The sequence below is a fragment of the Aethalodelphis obliquidens genome, unplaced genomic scaffold (genome assembly GCF_003676395.1).
Source record: "Aethalodelphis obliquidens isolate GAN/ISIS:26980383/991018 unplaced genomic scaffold, ASM367639v1 scaffold30, whole genome shotgun sequence".
Classification (NCBI taxonomy): domain Eukaryota; kingdom Metazoa; phylum Chordata; class Mammalia; order Artiodactyla; family Delphinidae; genus Aethalodelphis; species Aethalodelphis obliquidens.
In genome coordinates this window covers 17412739-17432040 of record NW_020837974.1, presented here as the reverse complement: position 1 = coordinate 17432040, position 19302 = coordinate 17412739, and the positions used below count along the sequence as shown (strand labels likewise).

Sequence of the window (19302 nt, the reverse complement as noted above, 5' to 3'; positions counted from 1 at the left end):
CCTGAGGGGCTGCACAGGTGCCTCAGCACCTCCGTACCCTGTGCAAGGCCAGGGCGGACGGAGCCTTGCGCAGGGTACCGGGCGCAGGGTACCGGGCAGGGCTCTCCAGGTACTTTCGTAAAAAATTGCCGCCAGGTGACATTCCCCCACAGCGTGGCTTCTGAGGAAAGTCCCGTTTCTGAGAGGCTGAGGATAAGACTCAGACATGGTCCCTCCGGTCAAGGTGCTGCCCCAGGAAGACTGGTCGGGGAACTGGCCAGCACTCACCTCGCAGCCCCTCAGCTGTTCCTCGAAAAGTGCCACAGAACTCACCGCCACGCCCATGCCAACCACTTCAGAAAGCACTCCGCCCTCGCTACACAAACACCTGCGTGCCACCACCGTGCTCATCCTTCAGACGGGAAACAGGCTCAGAGGCGAGAAGCCACCGCCAGAGGTACTGGCAAGGCCACAGGAGGACCCTAGGGGTGTCTCACCACCATGCCCTCCCCCTCCTCCCGGGTCTGTTCCTTTGTCCACACGAGGCCGGAGGGGTCAGTCAGCACAGGGGGTCCCCGGAGGCCGTCGGGGCTGCGGAGGCCAGCGCTCAGGGAACCCCCAGACCTGGAAGGACGCACCAGCACCTCCACTTCACTGAGGAAGAAGCAGAGAGCACAGGAGGCAGGGCCCAAGGCAAGTCCAGCGGACCCCAGAGGCGTCCTTTCCTTCTGTCGTCCCTGCTCTGGGCAGCAAAGCATCAGTGCCGGTAAAGTCGGGCGCACAGCCCTGCACCGTGGTGGGACAGCACCTGCATGTGCGAGACACACATGACCACCCTGGGGCCCAGAGCCAGGCACAGAGGCTGCGCCTGGGCAGCAGAGGGCGAGCTTCGGGGGATACGACGGGTGTTCGTACCCACACAGTCCCGTATGAATACTGCTATTTCCTAATCTACGAGGATTTCTTGTATTATTTGGGGGGTAAGTTTTAGATAAATGCTGTTCCCCTGGAACTTCATCTACCCACCCGGTCGCCGTTCAGGAAGTAGTACCTCCAGGAGTGATGAAGTACAACGATGAGGTCACAGTCCCCAGCCTTAGAAAGCCTGGCCCGAGGACACAGCATGGTCAGTTATGACCCGAGCTGCCCGAGAACATTCCGTATCGCCAAATCCACCCGAGAGAGGAAGAAGAACTGTGACAAAGCAATTGATGGGGACCTGCAGTCACCCAAGCTGGGGCCTGAACGTGGCTCTGCCACTTGCCGGGTGTGGGACTTCACCCAGATCACAGAGCTGCAGTGGGTTCAGCTACAAAACAGAGCTAAGGGGCTCCCCGCCCTCACAGGGCGGCTGCGAGGACACAAGCACATGCCGCGCAGACACGCCCAGAGATGCTGGCAGCTCCCCCTCGCCCCGCCCTCGCGGCTGTGGCCTCTTCAGACATTTCCTCCCATCAGGCAAGTACCTCAGGCACTGAACGTTTCTGGTCAGGCTACCAGGGCCCGCCCACCCTCTGAGATCAGTAACTCAGAACACTGTCGCCAGGACTCCAGAGGTGAGCTCCACCCCAAAAGGAAGTGAAGCATCGTGTCACCACAGCAGCGGCCTCCCACCAAATGAGGAAGTTGAGGGACTGTCTTGGCACGTCCTGCCCAGACACAGGCCCCCGAGGGGCAGGACTGTGGTGCACGAGGCAGCGCTGAGCCTGTCTGACTCGCGTTTCTTGGAAATGGTGGTGCGTTTGTGGAAAAAGAACTGAAACATCTGACTGCTCCAGCCAACAGAATTAGACACGGGGCGTCGAGAAACTTGAACCTCTCAGATTCCTACAGCTCCTCTCCAAACGCTTATCTACACGTCCCCTTTGCTGTTTAAGGGCCACCATCTAAGTGAAAGAACCCCACAGCGCTGGCCCTGGGTAACATGACGCTGGCAACGATAACCAGGACGGGGACGGCGATTCCCAGGAGGGCCCAGCACTGGCACCCAACACGCGGCTCGCCCCGCTCGCCACGCCCCCAGGGGCGCACACCACCCCCACAGGAACGCGGGGGCACCCGCGCCAGGGTTCAGGCCCAGGGCTGACGCCAGCACTGTGCTCCTGCGCACCACACTACGTGGCCTGTCTGGGAGCAGAGTCTGGGGCCCACGGCTCTGCCGCTTCCAGCTGGGGCTCCCCCGGGTCACGTGAGTGAACAGGAGGTTCCAGTCCTCCTCGCAGGGTCACTGTGGGCCTCAAAGCAGAGAAGGGACCCAAACGGGCCTGGCTCAACAGACGTCCGTTAGATACAATATGGTTTTGGAGGAAAAACTGTGATTCATTCTAAAAAGTGAGCCAAGCTGGAAAATCCACGGCACGAAGTACCTCAATCAGCCATTTGTTTTGTACGAACTTCTGCAGCACATGCTCGGCTTCCTTCTTCCTCATCTTCTTGCCCTTAAGCTGATCAACCAGGTTCAAAATATTTGTGGAAGATGCAAAGCCAGTTTCTGAGTCAATAATCAGTTCCAACTGGAAGAAGCAGATACCACATTCATCTATTAAACTGGCACAAACAACTTTCAAGCAATAATACCAATTCTGGCAGGGGTGCAGTTATACTATTCCTATCACAGACAGAACTGTAGGACCTTTCAGGAAAATAACTTAATAATATGCATCCAAAGCCATAAACAGTTTTGACCCAAAAGTCCCTCCTGTAACACCATCCCAAATGAATGACCTTAATGCCCCCCCAAATCAAGAAGGGTCACTTCACCTCCCTGAAGATGGAGAAGCTGAGGAATGAATGAATAAGGAAACGGGGCAGCACCCCTCCTACTCAAAGGTGGGCAGGCCATCAGGGCTGGTCTGAGTGGCAGGCTGGAGTGGGGAAGGGCAAGAGAGCAGGGTGGGCCGCGAGAGCACGCTCGGGAGCTGCAGAGGCACTGTGCACCCAGGGCCGCGAGAGGCCGGCCGGCCGGCCAAGTGCCCTAACACTTCTGCCCACAGCAGGGCACAGCCACTGGGAAGACGGCTTTCCTGCACACACAGGTGTGTCTGGCATCTTAGAGCCCAGCTCTCAACCCTGGCTGCTGATCGTCCCCAGGGGAGGCTTAGGAAGGAATGATTCTAGGACTCGGTCAGTCCTCAGAGACTTGGACTCGACAGACCTGAGGCCAGAACGTCTGCGTTGTTTTTACCTCCCCAGTTATTACGTTGCATCCAGAGCTGAGAACCACTGTCTTGACCGGGTGCTCAGCCAGGTGCGTGACAAGGTGGCTGAGGGAACAACTCCAAAGCCAGGCAGGCAGAGCAGCGCTTCACAAATGTGCCTGTGCAAACGGGTCGGGGGCACCTTCTTAGAATGCAGGGTCACATTCAGCAGCCTGGGTGGGGGCTGGGATTCGGCCTTTCTAGCAAAAGCTCCCGGGCGATGCTGCCACAGTACCAGGCAGTGACACCTGCTCACCTGCATCACACACCCAGGAGGCCCACTGCTGCTCAACCAGCTGGGGTCAAACCCGGACCAGCCTTTCTTTCCTAGGCAGCCGTGGCAACCTCCCCAGCAATCGCCTGGCAGCTGTGAATTCTGGGCGAGGCGCTTGGTGACATCTCCCTGCAAAGGGCTTTCTCGGGCAGCAGTGGTGACCCTCTAAGATTGCAGTTTCCACTTCCAGTGAAAGACAGGTATTCCTATAAGAAGCCCAGCTGCTGGGCAATGGGAGTTACTGTACTTACAGCCTTTCTAAACAGATCCAGCTCATTCTCTGCAAAATCTGAGGCCATTTTAGAAATTGAAGTTGTTGCAAGATTCACCTAAAAAATAAGTCAGCGTGAGGGTCAGGCTGTGCCCTTCACTTGTCTGTTAATTCACTTGTTGGCGCTCTCTCCCTCCCTGCCTCCCTCCCTGCCTTGCCAGTCACGGAGCACCTGTGTCCCGGTACTGTGGGCCACAGGGATAAATTTGTAACCGGTCTTATGTTACAGGCTTAAACCTATAGCTCAGTCAGTATGTCTAATTTTCAGAGATTTTAGAATTCCCAAGATCGTGCGATATCTTCCAAACTCAGATAAATTCAGGAAACTTGTCTGCATGCTAATGGAGCTTCAAATGAAAAAGGCACTGGTAAGTCTGGCAGTAAATAAATCTGATTTACCGATTTGACCCAGCATTTCCATGTTATTTGATTCTATAACCCTTTCTTCCATGGACAACGTTTGGGAAACCCTGGGCTAGAGCCCCTTTCTGTGTGGGCCTGGTGGGTAGGAGCCTGATCTCCCTTGACAGCCTAAGGTGGTTCCCGAGCCAAGGATGGGGGTTTGTATTTCACCCCCTCCCCTAGCTGGGAGGGAAAACCTGAAAACAACAGGAGGCCCCAAATATGTCTCAGTCCTTAGCAGCCATGCACGTTGTTGCTTTTCCCAGCTTCTATGTCTTGTTCTAAATGAAAAGGCATCTTATCCCTTTCTCCCTCCAAGCCCTTGGTGAGGCGGGTGCACCTGCATTCGCCCCAGTAAGGAGGGCACGGGGCTGTCTCCACCGCGGTCCCTCACACGTCCACCAGGGGGCTCTGTCTGCACTCACCAGCGCATAAATGGGTCTCCCGTCATCTTCCGTGACGCCTTTCTTTATCTCGATGTACAAAGACTCCAAGACACTGTTAATGTTGTTGATGAAGTCCTCCAACTTCTCTACGGTAGCAGTGCCTGGAAATAAACAGGCAAAAGCGAAAAAGGGGGAGGGTGCTCCATCAAAAAAGGTGCAGCTTGTTTCAACCCCGCCATCACCCTGAACACGGGACAGCAAAGCCAGAAATGGGTGGAGGCCCTGGTCCTGTTGGGTGAGCGCCAACGCCTGTGGCTTCTTTCTTCCTGGAGCAAAGAGACAGCGCTGTGAAGTACAAACGCCTGGGAAATGGCATCTGAGCCTGCTGAGGTCTTCCTGTCTTGGCTGGCAGCCCTCGGCCTCCTCCCCAGCCCCAGTTCCCTGCCGCCCTGTCACTGTCCCCACTCAGCACCTCAGTGCAGTGGGCATCACAGCCTGACTCCTCCGTAGAGCCTCTGCCCCTGCCTGTCCTCACGCACGCGTCAGGTCCACCTCTATCCTTCCTCCCTTTATTCGACATCCAAACACACATCGAACACTGGCACACCTGTGCTGGCCCGGGGCTGCGACAGTGAAGAATAACGATGACAGGGTAAGAACAGCAGCTCACACGGAGCACCCACCCCGGGGAAGGCCCTGATCTGAGCACTTTTCACGCAGTAATGAACCCATCCTGCCTGCAGAGGGGAGCTCACTCACCCAGCATTACACCGCCAGGCACAGCGAGCAGCGGGGAGCCCTGACAGCACGGCCACAGCCCCTGATCTGTATGCCAGCCACCTCGTGCTGCCCCTGGTGACGCACAAGGCAGCAGCACCCTCTCCAGGGCCACCAGCCTGTCAGAGGAGGGGGTACGGACAGAGCCCGGGGAGCACCGCAGGGGGCTGGGGTAGATGGACAGCAGACTGGCAGGGAAAAGAAGGACGGCTGGGAAGGCTGCGGCGGCAGCAGCAGGAAGCAGATGGCCCAGGGCCCCACGGGCTAGGGGGCGTGTGCCCTTCCTCCTGTGGGACATGGGAGCCTCTCAGAGCTGGAAGCACAGGAGAGACATGGTCAGCCTTGGGTCCTGGAATCACCCTGTTGTACTGTGAGACTTTTTTAAACCAAATGTATGTATTACTGTTTTCACTTATTAAAATAATTAATTTCAAAAGATTTGTGCCTTAGAAAAATCACTGTAAGAAAAAAATAGCGGGAAAACAGACAATATATAACATTATGTTAAAAACAATAATAAAACCAACAAAACAATATGCAGGAAAAAGGCCAGGAAGGTTACCCACAAAACTGATGAACAAGGCCATTGCTAGGAAGGGAACTAAAATGAGGAGGTCATCCCAGGGCACTTGAACTTTATCTGTTTGGCTTCTTAGAAAGGTACTTGTAAGCTCCTTGTATAGCTAAACATTATGAAAGTTTAAAAAACTAAAAGATCACACTGGTGGCAATGGCGGTTGCAGCCACGTAAAGTCGGCAGCTGTGACACAGGCACGGCGTCTGCTGAGGAGGCCCAGAAAAGCTAAAGACAAAGACCCGGACAGAAATACTAATACGTGAATCACAGGCAGGATCTAATCTTCCTTTACAACTAAAGTTGCTTAAGTTAAAGAAAAGAAAAAAAAGCAATTTAGGGAATTCCCTGGCACTCCAGTGGTCAGGACTCTGAGCTTTCACTGCCGTGGCCCGGGTTCAGTCCCTGGTCAGGGAATTTAGATCCCTCAAGCTACGTGGCGTGACCAAAAAAACAAAAAACGATGAGGAAGAAAGCAATTTAAAGAAAAAATTCGTATTAATAAACAGGTGGTACTCGGACGTGGCAAAAATCCTAACGGTAGCGTGATGATGAAATCTGGCCACAGCTGCTGAAACACCATGATCAGAGGAGTGAAACACGGTCACATTTCCTGCCTCCGTGCCCTGCTCACGCGCCCTCCTCCTCACTCCCATCGACCAGTTACGAAAGCCAACTTGCAGGGCACTTTTTTCCACGAGCTGTTCTCTGCTGCCCCAGCACGAAGTGCTCCTGTGCTTTCCTCCGCTCCCACACCACGCAAAGCATCTCGCCCCGGTGTGCGGGGCCAGCTACCACGGACGAGCCACGCGCCCGGCTTGCTGGAGACCCTTCGGCCCCCGGCAAGCACCCGACTCGAGCCTGGGAAACTCAGGCGCGGGGCCCCCAGGCACAAGGAACCATCTCCTGCCCACCAACAGGGCCTCTGCTTCGGGAGCCAGCCCGTCCGTCCCACGTGATGCAGTGGCAAGTCTCACATCCCCCTGAAAGCGACAATTCACATTTTCCACTGAAAAGGCCTCTCCTGGGTGTCGTTCAGAAGAACGTACTCTGTGGGCAGATCAAAAGCATTCTGCTACCTCGGACTTTCCTCGTCAGCACGGAGATGAGCTAATAGCCGCCCTGAGCTTTCCCCTCTCCTACCACCTCCAGTTTGCTGTCCAGCCTCACTTTTCAGAAACATGAATGTTCTCAATTTAAGAAAAAAAAAGCCCTTCCTACCACTGACCTTGCAGCAGCCGGCCGCCTACTCAGGGGCTCCCGTGGGCTCCAGCGCACAGCGGCCCTCTCGGGGGCTCAGCCACAGCCCTCTGCTGGGCGGACCTGCCTGTGCTGCCCACAGATGCCCTGCGCTGCACCATTACCTGGGAATAAGCTGCTCTCCTGTTCAGCCACACCCCCGCCCTAACTGGACTTCTTGGGGCCACAGAGGCAGCAGCACGGCCGGCCCAGTTCCGCCCCGCCCCTCTGTGGGCCCCCAGGCCAGCCTCTCCGTTTCTCTCATCCCTGAAGGCCACCCGCCACCTCACATCCAACCTCACACATCGAGAACACTTCCCCGCAACCCTCTCTCCACCACGCCTGCTCCAACCAGCCAGGCTTCTGACCGTCTGGCGTCCCAGACACGTCCCTTCCTGTGCAGGCCTGCCCTGACCACAAAGGATCAGGGTTCCGCGCTCTGTCTCTGTCCTCCCGCGGTCCTCAAGCACTTCCTTCCCCATCACACTTTGTTCCAGTTACCAATTCTGGCTGCCCCACTCCCTAAATAGACTCTACCAAAGAGTCTTCCTTTACCCCATCTGTGTGATTCTGGTGGGAAAACAAATCCCATAGGCAGAAAACCAGAGTGCAGGAACCTGCAGGGGCCAGGTCCCAGGTCAGCCAACAGTGGGCCAGAACCCGTGCTCAGCCTGTCAGACACCCTCTCAGTCTGAGCAAGGGACAAAAGGATGGCGGAAGGTGGTTCTAGCCCAGTCGCTGCAGGGGGAGGGTGGCTTTGGCCGTGAGGTGCTGCTGTGCTTTCCTGTGCCTGGTGCCCTGGGGCTTCGGCCCATTCCCCAGTCTGGCCACCAGCCAACGGTCAGTCCCGTGTGTTCCTTTCCCAACAGCCTCCCAACACGTTCCTTTTCAGGTTGGCCAGAATTGGGAACTCTTGCTTGCTACCAAGATCCCTGATGTGCCCGTTAAGTATCAAGGTGACACCAGATCAGTGCTTCCCAAAATCAAGTCTTCAAACCAGCTAATTTTCACTGCTCTGCCCCCTCTCCCTCCCCTCTTCCTGGAGCCCATGGTGGAAAAGCTACAGTTGGCAAATCTGTAGGAACAAAGTGGGCCTAAAGCAGTGTCCGAGGATCCATTTGGCCCCAATATCCCATGAGTCCACAGCCATGATGCCGTGCGTGAGATAAAGACCACATCACATGATTCTGAGACAACTATTTCCAGTCTTGGTTCTACCACTTCAAGGGACTTCAGAGAACTAACGAGTAACCTACTCCTCCCTTCAGATCCCGAACCAACTGAGAAAAAAAGATAGGCTTCAGGTAAGTATCAAAATACCAAGTTTTTACAGGTAGAACTGGATCAGAGGCTGGGTCCCTCCACACCAATGACCAGCAGTCAGCAACATGGGATGACCAGCTATAAGAGGTAAAGAACAAGGCCCTGGACCTACCACAGCTGCCTCTTCTCAGAGAGCAAAGAGACACCCTAACCAGGACGATTAGCACCATGGCTGAAGCAAGCAAGGGTCTGTAGATCTTTGGTGCCACCTGTGTTCTCTCTCCATGTAAGCAGGGTGTACCTGTGCCTTTCTTACGGGTGAGGTGGTGAGGTTGCTACTGTTGGGCTGAGCACAACAGGCCTGTAAATGTGGGGCTGTCATCACCTTAGGATGTGCTGGGCACTGCTCATTAGCTTGGCTCATTGCATCACTGCAAGAACACTAACTCCATAAGGTGAGCTGTTATTATCACCTTTACATACCAGAGGTTAAACAACTCGCCCAGCGTTGGAAATGGAGCCCAGGCCAAGCTCCTGGGCAAGAAGCCACACAGCCTCTGTGGAGCAGAGCAAGTGTCCTCTGGGAACATTCCCTACCCCAGACCCCACCAAGGTCACACCTACATTCCTCCAGAACTTGGCACTGTGCCTTCAGGGTCACAAAGAGGGACTCGGCCAATACAGAAAGACAGAAAGTATCTGAGCAGTGCCTGGGAAAGACGCCAGAGGCGGTGCTGACGCCACAGGGCTGTGCCCCAAGGCCACGTACAGGGGCTGTGCCTGGCCAACATCCATCATTCCTCCAGCCCTGACTACTCGGCCAGGTCACGGGGGTCACATGAGCTGCTGCGGGAGGAGCTAAACTAAAGGCCAAGGACTCAGGAGAGGACAGAACAGCTCTTTCTTCAGCAGGAAATGCCCTTCTTCTGTTGGGGCAATTAAAAAATGGGACTCAGGGCAGTGGACTGGCTGGGGTAGCACTGAGCAAACGGGACACTTCTCTGAGGAGTGAGAGCTGGTTCAATTCATTTTGAGAGGTCGTTTTTTTCTGGCCACCACTGTTACCTCCTCTTCTTTTAAAATAAATTTTAATTTAACCAACAAACCTCTTCTTGTTAATCAGAGTCTCTGCTTCCCGGAAGCCTACTGGAACCCTGGGTTCACTGCATACTTGGGCAGCAGGAAGTCTGCCGCCCTAACTTCTGAGCAACAGATAGTTTTGTTCCAAACCAGGCACCACAGATAGAAAACTTTTAGGCAGAGGAAATACTATTTTAGGCAGAGGAAATAATAGCAAAAAATAAGACCCCAGGGGACCAAACCACTTATGGGCCAACGTGCCCCATGAGAGCTCTCTCATCTGATGGGGCCAGCCGGGCTGTGCTCCTGAGCACTGAGGACGGGGCAGCCCAGGCCCTGGACCAGACGTGGGCACTAGGCCACATCAGGCCCGAGAGCAGACCCCTGGGCTGGGAGAGGCTGGCAGGCAGGCACCCTGGGCCAGAGAGGTGTGTGGGGGGTTGCGTCCCAGCCTAGGGCTTTCACCTCAGTTGCCTGGGGAAGATGGTCCCCTCGACACTCAGGTATGTGAGCTGACAACGGCACTTCCACAGTGCGGCTAGTGAGCAGCGCTGGGAAGCGCAGGGACTGAAGGACAGCAGTCTCTCATGCGGCAGACAGATCAGACAAAGAGTTCTCTCCATCTGTATGTCACGTCACTACGTGCTAAAGTTCTGCTCCCTCAGGATCTCATCAGACCCTCACGAACGACCGCCAAGGGGAGCCAGTATGTGGTACAGTCTGTTTTCCAAAAGAGGAAACCAAGGGTCAGAGAGCATAAGGACTTATCCAAGACCACAGGGCCGGTAAGTGACAAAGTCCAGGTCAGAAAACAAACATCTGGCCTTCAGTCTGGCACAGTGACAAAAGGACCTGAGCATTCATTTAAAAAAAAAAATTCTTACTCAGATATGCAATGAGGTCTGAGAATTGTGTCAAAATGATATGGGGGTAATGAGGAGCACAGATAGAACAAGATTAGTCATGAGTTATCATTTTAACTGGGTGACGATGTGTACATGAGGCTGCGTTGTATTATTCTCTCTACCTTTCTTTCTCCATAATAAACGGTTAAAAAAATATTTCGACACTCAACAACATAACTCGATGCCTTAACCCCCAGGAGTCTGAATCAAAAAAGAGAAAAATGGTAGCGTCTTGTGACAACGGAGATTAGCTCAGGGCTCTGACTGTAAGCTAGATCCCAATGACACGCCACCAGTTTTCAAATTCTGGTGTAGGCTGGAGCCCTGCCATAAAGAGACACGGTGACTGCAGAGGCCACTCCGTCCCCTGACCCACCGGATAAGCGGTTGTGGTTTCTCAGAAGCTGGACTGCAAACAACTCAAAGGAGCAGACTGTGTCACACACATTCTTCTGAGAGACTGAACGTACAAACGGACAAGAAACGTTATAGAAACAGGGCTCTGATCCACAATCTGCAGCACCCAGCCCAGGGAACCAACCCACCACCTAGAGTAACCAGCCCAGGAAGCCAGCCTGCTACCTGTAAGTTAGACCTGTAGGAGGTCAGACCACTATCTCTAGCAACCAGCTCAGGAAGCCAGCCATAAGCTCTGTAATAATTGGCTCAAAATGACCAGGTCTTGGGCTTCCCTGGTGGTGCAGTGGTTAAGAATCCGCCTGCCAATGCAGGGGACACGGGTTCGAGCCCTGGTCCGGGAAGATCCCAGATGCTACGGAGCAACTAAGCCCGTGCACCACAACTACTGAGCCTGTGCTCTAGAGTCTGGGAGCCACAACTACTGAGCCCGAGTGCCACAACTACTGAAGCCCACACGCCTAGAGCCTGTGCTCCACAACAAGAGAAGTCACTGCAATGAGAAGCCCGCGCACCACAATGGAGAGTAGCCCCTGCTCGCCACAACTAGAGAAAGCCCGCGCACAGCAACGAAGACCCAAAGTGGCCAAAAATAAATAAAATAATCTATATTAAAAAAAAAATGAACAGGTCTTGATTAATAACTGACAGCTTCCCTAATTTCTGTCCCTGCTTCCAACTTAGGACCAACCTGAGAAAGCCAGGTGTGCTCCCGCAACCAATCACAGCCTGTCCTGCTTCTAGACTGTCCGCCTCCAGCTTCCTGAGCCCACGGCCTCCTATCAGGGCACAGCTGAAGCCTTCCCTTTGTTCCTCTATACAGCTTTCCCACTCCTCTGCCTGCCAGCAAGTCTCCAAAACACAAGTCCCCCTGTCAGAGCAAGCTCTGAATAAACAGCCATTGCCTGTTCTCATCTGAGTGGCCTTCACTGATGTCCACACTCTGTACACGTGGGACTTGGCTCAGCACCCCGTTCCCGGCAGGGGTGAGGAAGGTGGCTGAAAGGCACGGGCAGGCCTGTGGTGCCATCGGAAGGATGACTCCGGCCGCTTTCGTCCGGCTCACTGCAGCCCTCCTCTGAGTCCCCAGCGCCTCGCCCCTGGAGTGCGACACAGCCTCCTCCAGCCTCCCAGCGTCCACCCTAGCCCCCCACCCGTCCTCCACATGCAGCCAGGGTGAAGCCAGATACCCGCACCACCACTGCCAACCTGGAAGCCACCAGTGGCTCCCGTGTGCCCCCTCGCTCTACTCTCAGCCGTGCTGGCCTTCCTGTCACTCACACCCCCACTCAGCACCTGCACTTCTGATCTCCTTCCACGAGTATTTCTGAGAAAATCCCAGCGCGAGAAATGCAGCCTATGGTCTACATAACAATTCCTATCACCCTACTTACCAACATCCTGGATCTTCTGAGGTGAGTTCCCACCCCCACCCCCAGCCCCGGGACCTGAGAGTAGATGGTAGGGGGAGGGACATACAGGAAGGAAGGGGCAGCAAGGCGCATGCACTGGACGTGGAGCAGGAAGTACTCTGTGCCAGGCACTTCACCTAAGTTCCTGTTTAACACTCATGACTTTTCCATGAGGTAAGATCTCCTCTATAAAACAGAAAGCAGAGACTCAGAAAGTGAAGAAAAACACACTTTCCCAAGTCCCTGATTTGAACCTGTGTCTTCAAGAAATGGCTTCCCTATTCCTGCCAGTGGTGTGTGTGGTAATCCTGCTGAAGAATCCACTCCCAGCCCTCCCACACACCCACACACTCTCCCTTGTGGCTGGGAGCCAGTATGAAACACTTCCTGGAGCAAATGAAGGCCACGCTTTGGGAGAGCGTGGAGCACACAGAGGCCCCGGCTCAGCAGATCCGCACTGGCCTGGAAGGACTGCTGGGGACCATCTCCCCGCTGGGTTCCTGCGCCGCAGTCATCAAGGGCCGGCTGGAACTTGGACACAGTGAGTCGTTCAAGAGCCAGAGATGTGAAAGCCACAAGAGTTTGTTTCCTCGTGGCTGCAGAGCTTCCAGAACCCAAAGACTCTGGTCTGAGCACATCACAACTGCCTGTTATGAAATTCTGTATGTTGAAAAATTCATCAAGTTGCGTTTGAGATGTTACTTTTCATGCTAATTTTATGCCACTTTTCAGTTATGGTCACAAGCCTAATCCCCCTTGATTAACTGAAAAGGCAAGCAGGCTGACAGCGGTATGCTTATTAACTGTTCATCACGGCCAAAGGGCAGAAATGGACAATGAAATCATTAAAAGCAGGAGGAAAACTTATTTGGAGCCAGCATCTAATCATCGCTGAGTTCTCCTTGGAAAGAGAAGGTGCGTATAAACGTGACTGCAGATACAGGATAGAATACTAAACTGAAAGGTGGACAGCATCACTGCCTCACCACTAACACGTGCCACCCAACGATGAGTCTGAGCCCTGAGGCCTGCAGAGACAACAGCGCAGATGCGGTCATGTAAATCCGCAGGAGGAAAACAAAGCTAGGATGAGGGCAGATGAGAGGTTTGACAAGAACGGAAAATATCTATCATCCATAATGTTCCTCTGACACTGTGTTCCCTAATCTATTTTTGGTACATGCACTTCAGTTCACTGGTGTTTTGCCTGAACGTCATATTACTTATTCTGCTCGCTGAAAAAATGTTAAGTCTTAATTTTTTAATCTAAGATTTCAGATATTCTACCTAATTTGTCCTGAGGACAAATTGTATGTGACAACTAAATGTGACACATGACTCTGGGGTGGATCCTTTGCTAAAAAAGACAATATTGGGACAACTGGAGAAACACCAATGGGGTCTGTGGACTAGATGATAGTGATGGATCAATGTTAATGTCAGATTTAATGGTTATCCTGCGGTTATTCAGGAGAATGTCTTTGCTAGAAGGAAACACACCCTAAAGAATGTAGGGGTGATGGAATTTCAGATTGGTAACCTACTCTTAAATGATTCAGGGGGGAAAAAGTTCTTTGTACTATTCTTACAACTCTCCTGTGAGTTTGGAACTATTTCAAATTAAAAAAATTAATTTAGGGCTTCCCTGGTGGCGCAGTGGTTGAGAGTCCGCCTGCCGATGCAGGGGACACAGGTTCATGCCCCGGTCTGGGAAGATCCCACATGCCGCAGAGCCGCTGGGCCCATGAGCCATGGCCGCTGAGCCTGCGTGTCCGGAGCCTGTGCTCCGCAACGGGAGAGGCCACAACAGTGAGAGGCCCGCGTACCGCAATCAATCAATCAATCAATCAATCAATCAATCAATTTAAAAACCCTAGGAGCTTCAGGCAAGGCAGGCCCTCAAAGAATTGGGCACTGACTCAGAAGGCAGCACTGGGCAGTGCTGGGGCCCAGAGTCATTGTGTGAGAAGGGGCTACACAGCACACCAGACTCCCAGGGGTTTCTGCTTCCTGCTTTGTAAGACGAGGAGGCTGGACCCAATGATCCCCTAAAACCCAACTTGTTCAACCAAACAGAACCAGAAAGACCAGCCCCAAAATAGTTTAACAAGGCGGGTAACTCTGAAAGACTCGTTGCTATGAAACTGTGGGCTGTGGCAACTTTCTGCTTCTGCCCAGTAAAACCACATGATCAATGACACACATTCCAACCCACAGTCAGGTTCAGGTTCAGGGCCCCCTCAGACCCCGAGCTGGGCAACACCATTCCCCGACAACATCATCAGGAATACCTACTTTCCAAGGGGACGTGGGCCTCCTTCGAAGGCTTCAAAATTCAGGCTTCCATGTTTGTTTTGTTTTTAGGAAATTGAACTAATGAATCTTCCCATAACTACTTGCCAACTCTCTTGGGAGTCAGACTTCACGGTACACGAAGGTTCAGCAGCCGTTCAGAATGAAATCCAGTGCTACCATGTCATCTATGACAAGAAAAAAGGACCTACTACCCAGACATCACTGGATCGGTTTTTCAGGAGGGTAGATAGAATTGAACCCAGCAAGGAACCAGACCCTGTGCCATCAGCGTCAGGCATGAGTGACATTGCAGCCTGCCCTCCATCTCCTATTGCTGACGATCCTTCAGCTCTACCGTCTCCCACCTCCTCTCCCTCCTCCAGTCAGTAACTCTTCTTGCCTGTTCACTCAACGCCAGCGCCTGTGTGGCAGGTGTTGTACTGCACTGCTGTACTTTTCAAGGTACTGTACTGTAAGATTATAAATGTTTTCTTTATTTTTTGTTTGTTTTTTATGTATTATTTTTGTGAAAAGTATTACAAACCTATTACAGTACAGTACTATATAGCCGATTGTGTTAGTTGTGTACCTAGGCTAACTTTGCTGGACTTACGAACAAACTGGACTTAAGAACGCGCTCTTGGAATGGAACTCGTTTGTATGTAGGGGACTTACTATAATTAAACAGTTAATCCCGCTAGGGGATTGTAAGTAAAGAAAAAAGTATTGGCGACCTCTGGAAGTTAATGATGACTCAAGAAAGCAGACTTGCTTAGCAACAAAACCATGCAACAGAAGTATGAGACACACCCCAAAACAATAAAACAATGGTGGCATGAGACCCACATCCTACCCATATCCTGACTCAGTAAGTTAATGATTCCTAGGACACACTCCTCTGCATGTACTAAAAACAAAAATATAAGGAAAAGGTGACATTATACCAAAACCTGAGATGATTTAGCATTTTTAGCATATGTTACCGCCTTTTTGCTCATTTCCATAGTGCCACGACAGTCCTGGCTTGACCAAGTAGGGACAAGAAAACTCCCCTGGCCAACCTGTAGGAGGAGCTGATGATGGAAGCCTGACCTCTACTCTAGAATGAGGAAGAGGGTGGCCTTTACCCCCTCCCCACTTTTCCTTTGATTATAAAACTGTGGCCCACTAAGTTCTCGGCACACGGCACCCTCTTGCCCGTCCGCTGCTTGTAACCTCACAAGCGTCCTATTCTAATAAATCACTTCTTATCTATCGCTTTGCCTCTCACTGAATTCTTTCTGCACTGAGACATAAAGAACCGGAGCTCCTCGGAGACCTCCCTGAAACGCCACCTAGTGGTTTCAATTTGACTGAAACTGAGTTGAATCTATATATCATTTGGGGAAAAATGATATCTTAGCGATACTGAATTTTCCAGCCCATGAACATGGCATGTCTCTCCATCTATTTAGATCTTCCTTAATTTCTCTCAGCAATATTTTGTGGTTTTCAGTTTACAGACCTTACAAATTTTTGTCAGATTTATTCCTAAGTACTTCATATTTTTGATGCTATTATAAATGGTGCTTTAAAAAATTTTTCAGTTTCTGATGATTCACTGCTAACACACAGAAATGCAACTGATTTTTGTATATCTTGTATCCTGCAACTTTACTAAACCCACTTATTAGTTCTAGTAGCTTTTTCAAAGATTCCATCACATTTTCTACGATGATCATGTCTGTGAATAGACACTTTTACGTCTTCCTTTCCAATGTGGGTTTTTTTTTCCCCTTGCCTGAGTGCACTGGCTAGAACCTCTAGTACAATGGTGAACAGAAATGATGAGAATGGACGTTCCTGTCTTGCTCCTGATATTAGGGGAAAAGTATTCAGTTTCTCACAATTAAATATGTTAGCAGTAGTTTTATATAGATCCCCTTTATTGGGTTAAGGAAGTTCCCTTCTTTTCCTACTTGCTGAGGGGTTTTTTTTTTTGCGGTACGCAGGCCTCTCACTGTTGTGGCCTCTCCCGCTGCGGAGCACAGGCTCCGGACGCGCAGGCTCAGCGGCCATGGCTCACGGGCCTAGCCGCTCCGCGCCATGTGGGATCTTCCTGGACCGGGGCACGAACCCGTGTCCCCTGCATCGGCAGGCGGACTCTCAACCACTGCGCCACCAGGGAAGCCCGTTTTTTTTTTTAAAATCAGAAATAGATGTTGGATTTTTCAACTCTGTGCAGACAGTTGTTGATTCCTCTCTCCTGCTCTAACGCCTGAGGTCCTGTTTATCTTGCTTACACCCTGCTCCTGAGGATCGCTTTCATTTTCTGTAAGAAACTTCTGCTTCATCATGCCAGGGTAGGTGTTGGATTTTGTCAAATGCTTCTTCTGCACCTACTGAGATGATCATATGGTTTTGCTTTTTTAGTTTGTTAATGTGGTGAATTACATTGATTGATTTTCAAATGCTAAACCAACCCTGCATTCTTGGGGTAAACCCCACTTGGTCATATTACATCAGCCTTTTTATATATTGCTGAATGAGATTGACAAAAACTGTGTTTAGAATTTTAGCATCTACATTCATGAGGGATCTTGGTCTTTAGTCTTCTCTCCTTGCGATGTCTTTGGTTTTAGTATCAGGATAACACAAGCCTAACAGAATGAGTTGGGAAGCGTTCCCTTCTCTTCAATTTTCTGGAAGAGTGAGGGTGGAATTGGTATTACTTCTTCCTTGAATGTTTGGTAGAATTCACCAGGGAAGCCATTTTGGGCCTGCAATAGGCACTATTCCCAGCCCCGTGTGAACATGCCACATTGTTTCCCTAATTCTTTCTTTCAACTGGTTCTTTCCTTAGCCTCAGGTAGTTCCCGTGCTGATCAGTTCTCAGCTGGATCCTTGATGGGGGTGGAGGGGCACTCTACAGATCTCTACTTTTCTCTCTGTGCATCTCTCTTCTCCAGTACAGTTCTCTGTCCTACAAACCCTAGCTGCTTTCATCTCCTTGAACTCTCAGCTCCATCTCAACTCAGAGTGTCTGTCTAGCTCTGCCTGGTTTCCCCTGTGCCATGGTCTGAAAGTGCTCTCACAGCAGTGAGCGGAGGCAACTGTAGGGCGCAACCCAATTCTCCCTGTGGTATAAGAAAGATACTTGCAGGTGGGAGGGAGGGAGACGCAAGAGGGAGGAGATATGGGGACATATGTATAGCTGATTCACTTTGTTATAAAGCAGAAACTAACACACCATTGTAAAGCAATTATACCCCAATAAAGATGTTAAAAAAAAAAAAAAAAGAAAGAAAGAAAGATACTTGCTCTTTGTCCCTGGTTCCTGGCACAGAGCTCCTAAAACACTTGAAATTTCCTAAGTGATAAGGTGATAGGCATGTCTTTTGTTCTAATGAGATGACTCTTGGCAGGTCCCTAAACAATTTCAGGATGGGGGCTGGCTGCCAGAAAGACCAAGCCTTGATTACATGCCTGGAACTTTCGGCCCCATCCCACAACTCTGGGCAGAGGAGACTGAGCTAATCACCAACGGCCAATGATTTAATCAATCATGACTACGTGATAAAACCCCCATTAAAAAAATCCCTAAATGTTGAGATCTGGAGAGCTTCCGGGATGGTGAACACATCCAGGTGCTAGGAGGGTAGGACACCCAGAGAGGGCACGGAGGCTCCAAACCACCCCTGCCCCATGCATCTTATCCATATGGCTGTTCTTGAGTTGTATCCTTTATAGTAAACCAGCAAATGCAAGTGAAGTGTCTTCCTGAGTTCCATGAGCCATTCTACCAATGTATTGAACCTGAGGAGGGCATCATGAGAACCCTGATTTATAGCCAGTCAGAAGTATGGGTGGCCCAGGACTTGAGACTGGCATCGTAAGTAGGGGCAGTCTTGTGGGACTAAGCCCCTCACTGGTGGGATCTGACTCTAACTCCAGGTAGGTAGTGTCAGAACTGAACTGAGTTCTTGGACACTCAAGTTGGTGTCCAGAGAACTGGGGAGGTAGTGCTGGGAAAAAAAAATGCATATTTGGTGTCAAGAGGGAAAAACCCTCATGCTTACCTCTCAAGAGATCACTGTCCTTCACTGACTAATGACTGGTGTTGCATGTTTTTGTCCATTTTTTTATTGTTTCAGACAGGAAGGTAAATTAGTCCCTGTTACCCTATCTTGGTCTAAAGTGGAAATCCTCAAATCCAAGTCTTCTTAACCACCACTCCCCAGGCCTCCTGTACTTACTCCCATCAAGGGGGCTTATACTGGAATCATCTGATTCCATGTCTGATTCCAGGTCTGACTCACGAAACCCAAGGCGAAGCAAAAGTTTATCTCTGTGTCAAGTTTATCTCTTGCACAGAGGCCTGGCCCACTGGAGAGTCTCAGGAAATGGTGCTGGATGGCCACATGCTTGTACATAAGCCCTGGTTCAAAATCTAAGGTGCTCCAATGCCAGGAAGAAAGGCCAAGGCTTTATACCAGGACATCAGAAAAAAATTGAAATTCTTCACTAGCCAGAGATGTGGGAAGTTGGTCTTCCCCTAATGACAGTAAAAGGAGAGCCCAAGCAAGAGCCCAGAATAGGAAGTGCTTTGACAAAAGGGACAAATGCTCTGGGAAACTGAAACTTGCAGTTTCAAATACTCCTTTGTTTCATCATTCTCTGGGAACCTAAATATTTTTCTAGTTGGTAAAAGGGGAATTTCCTAGGAATCTCTTCAAAAGATAGGAGATTAATAATATTGGTCTTACAAGTTTTCACTTAATTTTAGATAATTTCATTCTATCATCCCTCAGTTTAAAAATCTCTCAAATAACATTAACACTTGGAAACAAGC

At 51.1% G+C, this 19302-nt stretch overlaps 1 protein-coding gene across 4 annotated transcripts in view; it reads right to left on the bottom strand.

The window, feature by feature from the left end:
• NSMCE1 (NSE1 component of SMC5/6 complex) overlaps nt 1-19302 on the bottom strand; it is a 33039-nt gene that overhangs the window by 3994 nt on the left and 9743 nt on the right. For 3 of the 4 annotated variants that reach the window (XM_027126581.1, XM_027126578.1, XM_027126580.1), the window contains exons 3-5: nt 4549-4670; nt 3702-3779; nt 2346-2492 (exon numbers count right to left, since the gene is read on the bottom strand). In XM_027126581.1, coding sequence (XP_026982382.1) covers nt 2346-2492; nt 3702-3779; nt 4549-4670 — 347 coding nt within the window. The remainder of the gene's footprint in view (nt 1-2345; nt 2493-3701; nt 3780-4548; nt 4671-19302) is intronic. The other variant, XM_027126582.1, reaches the window with a different exon arrangement.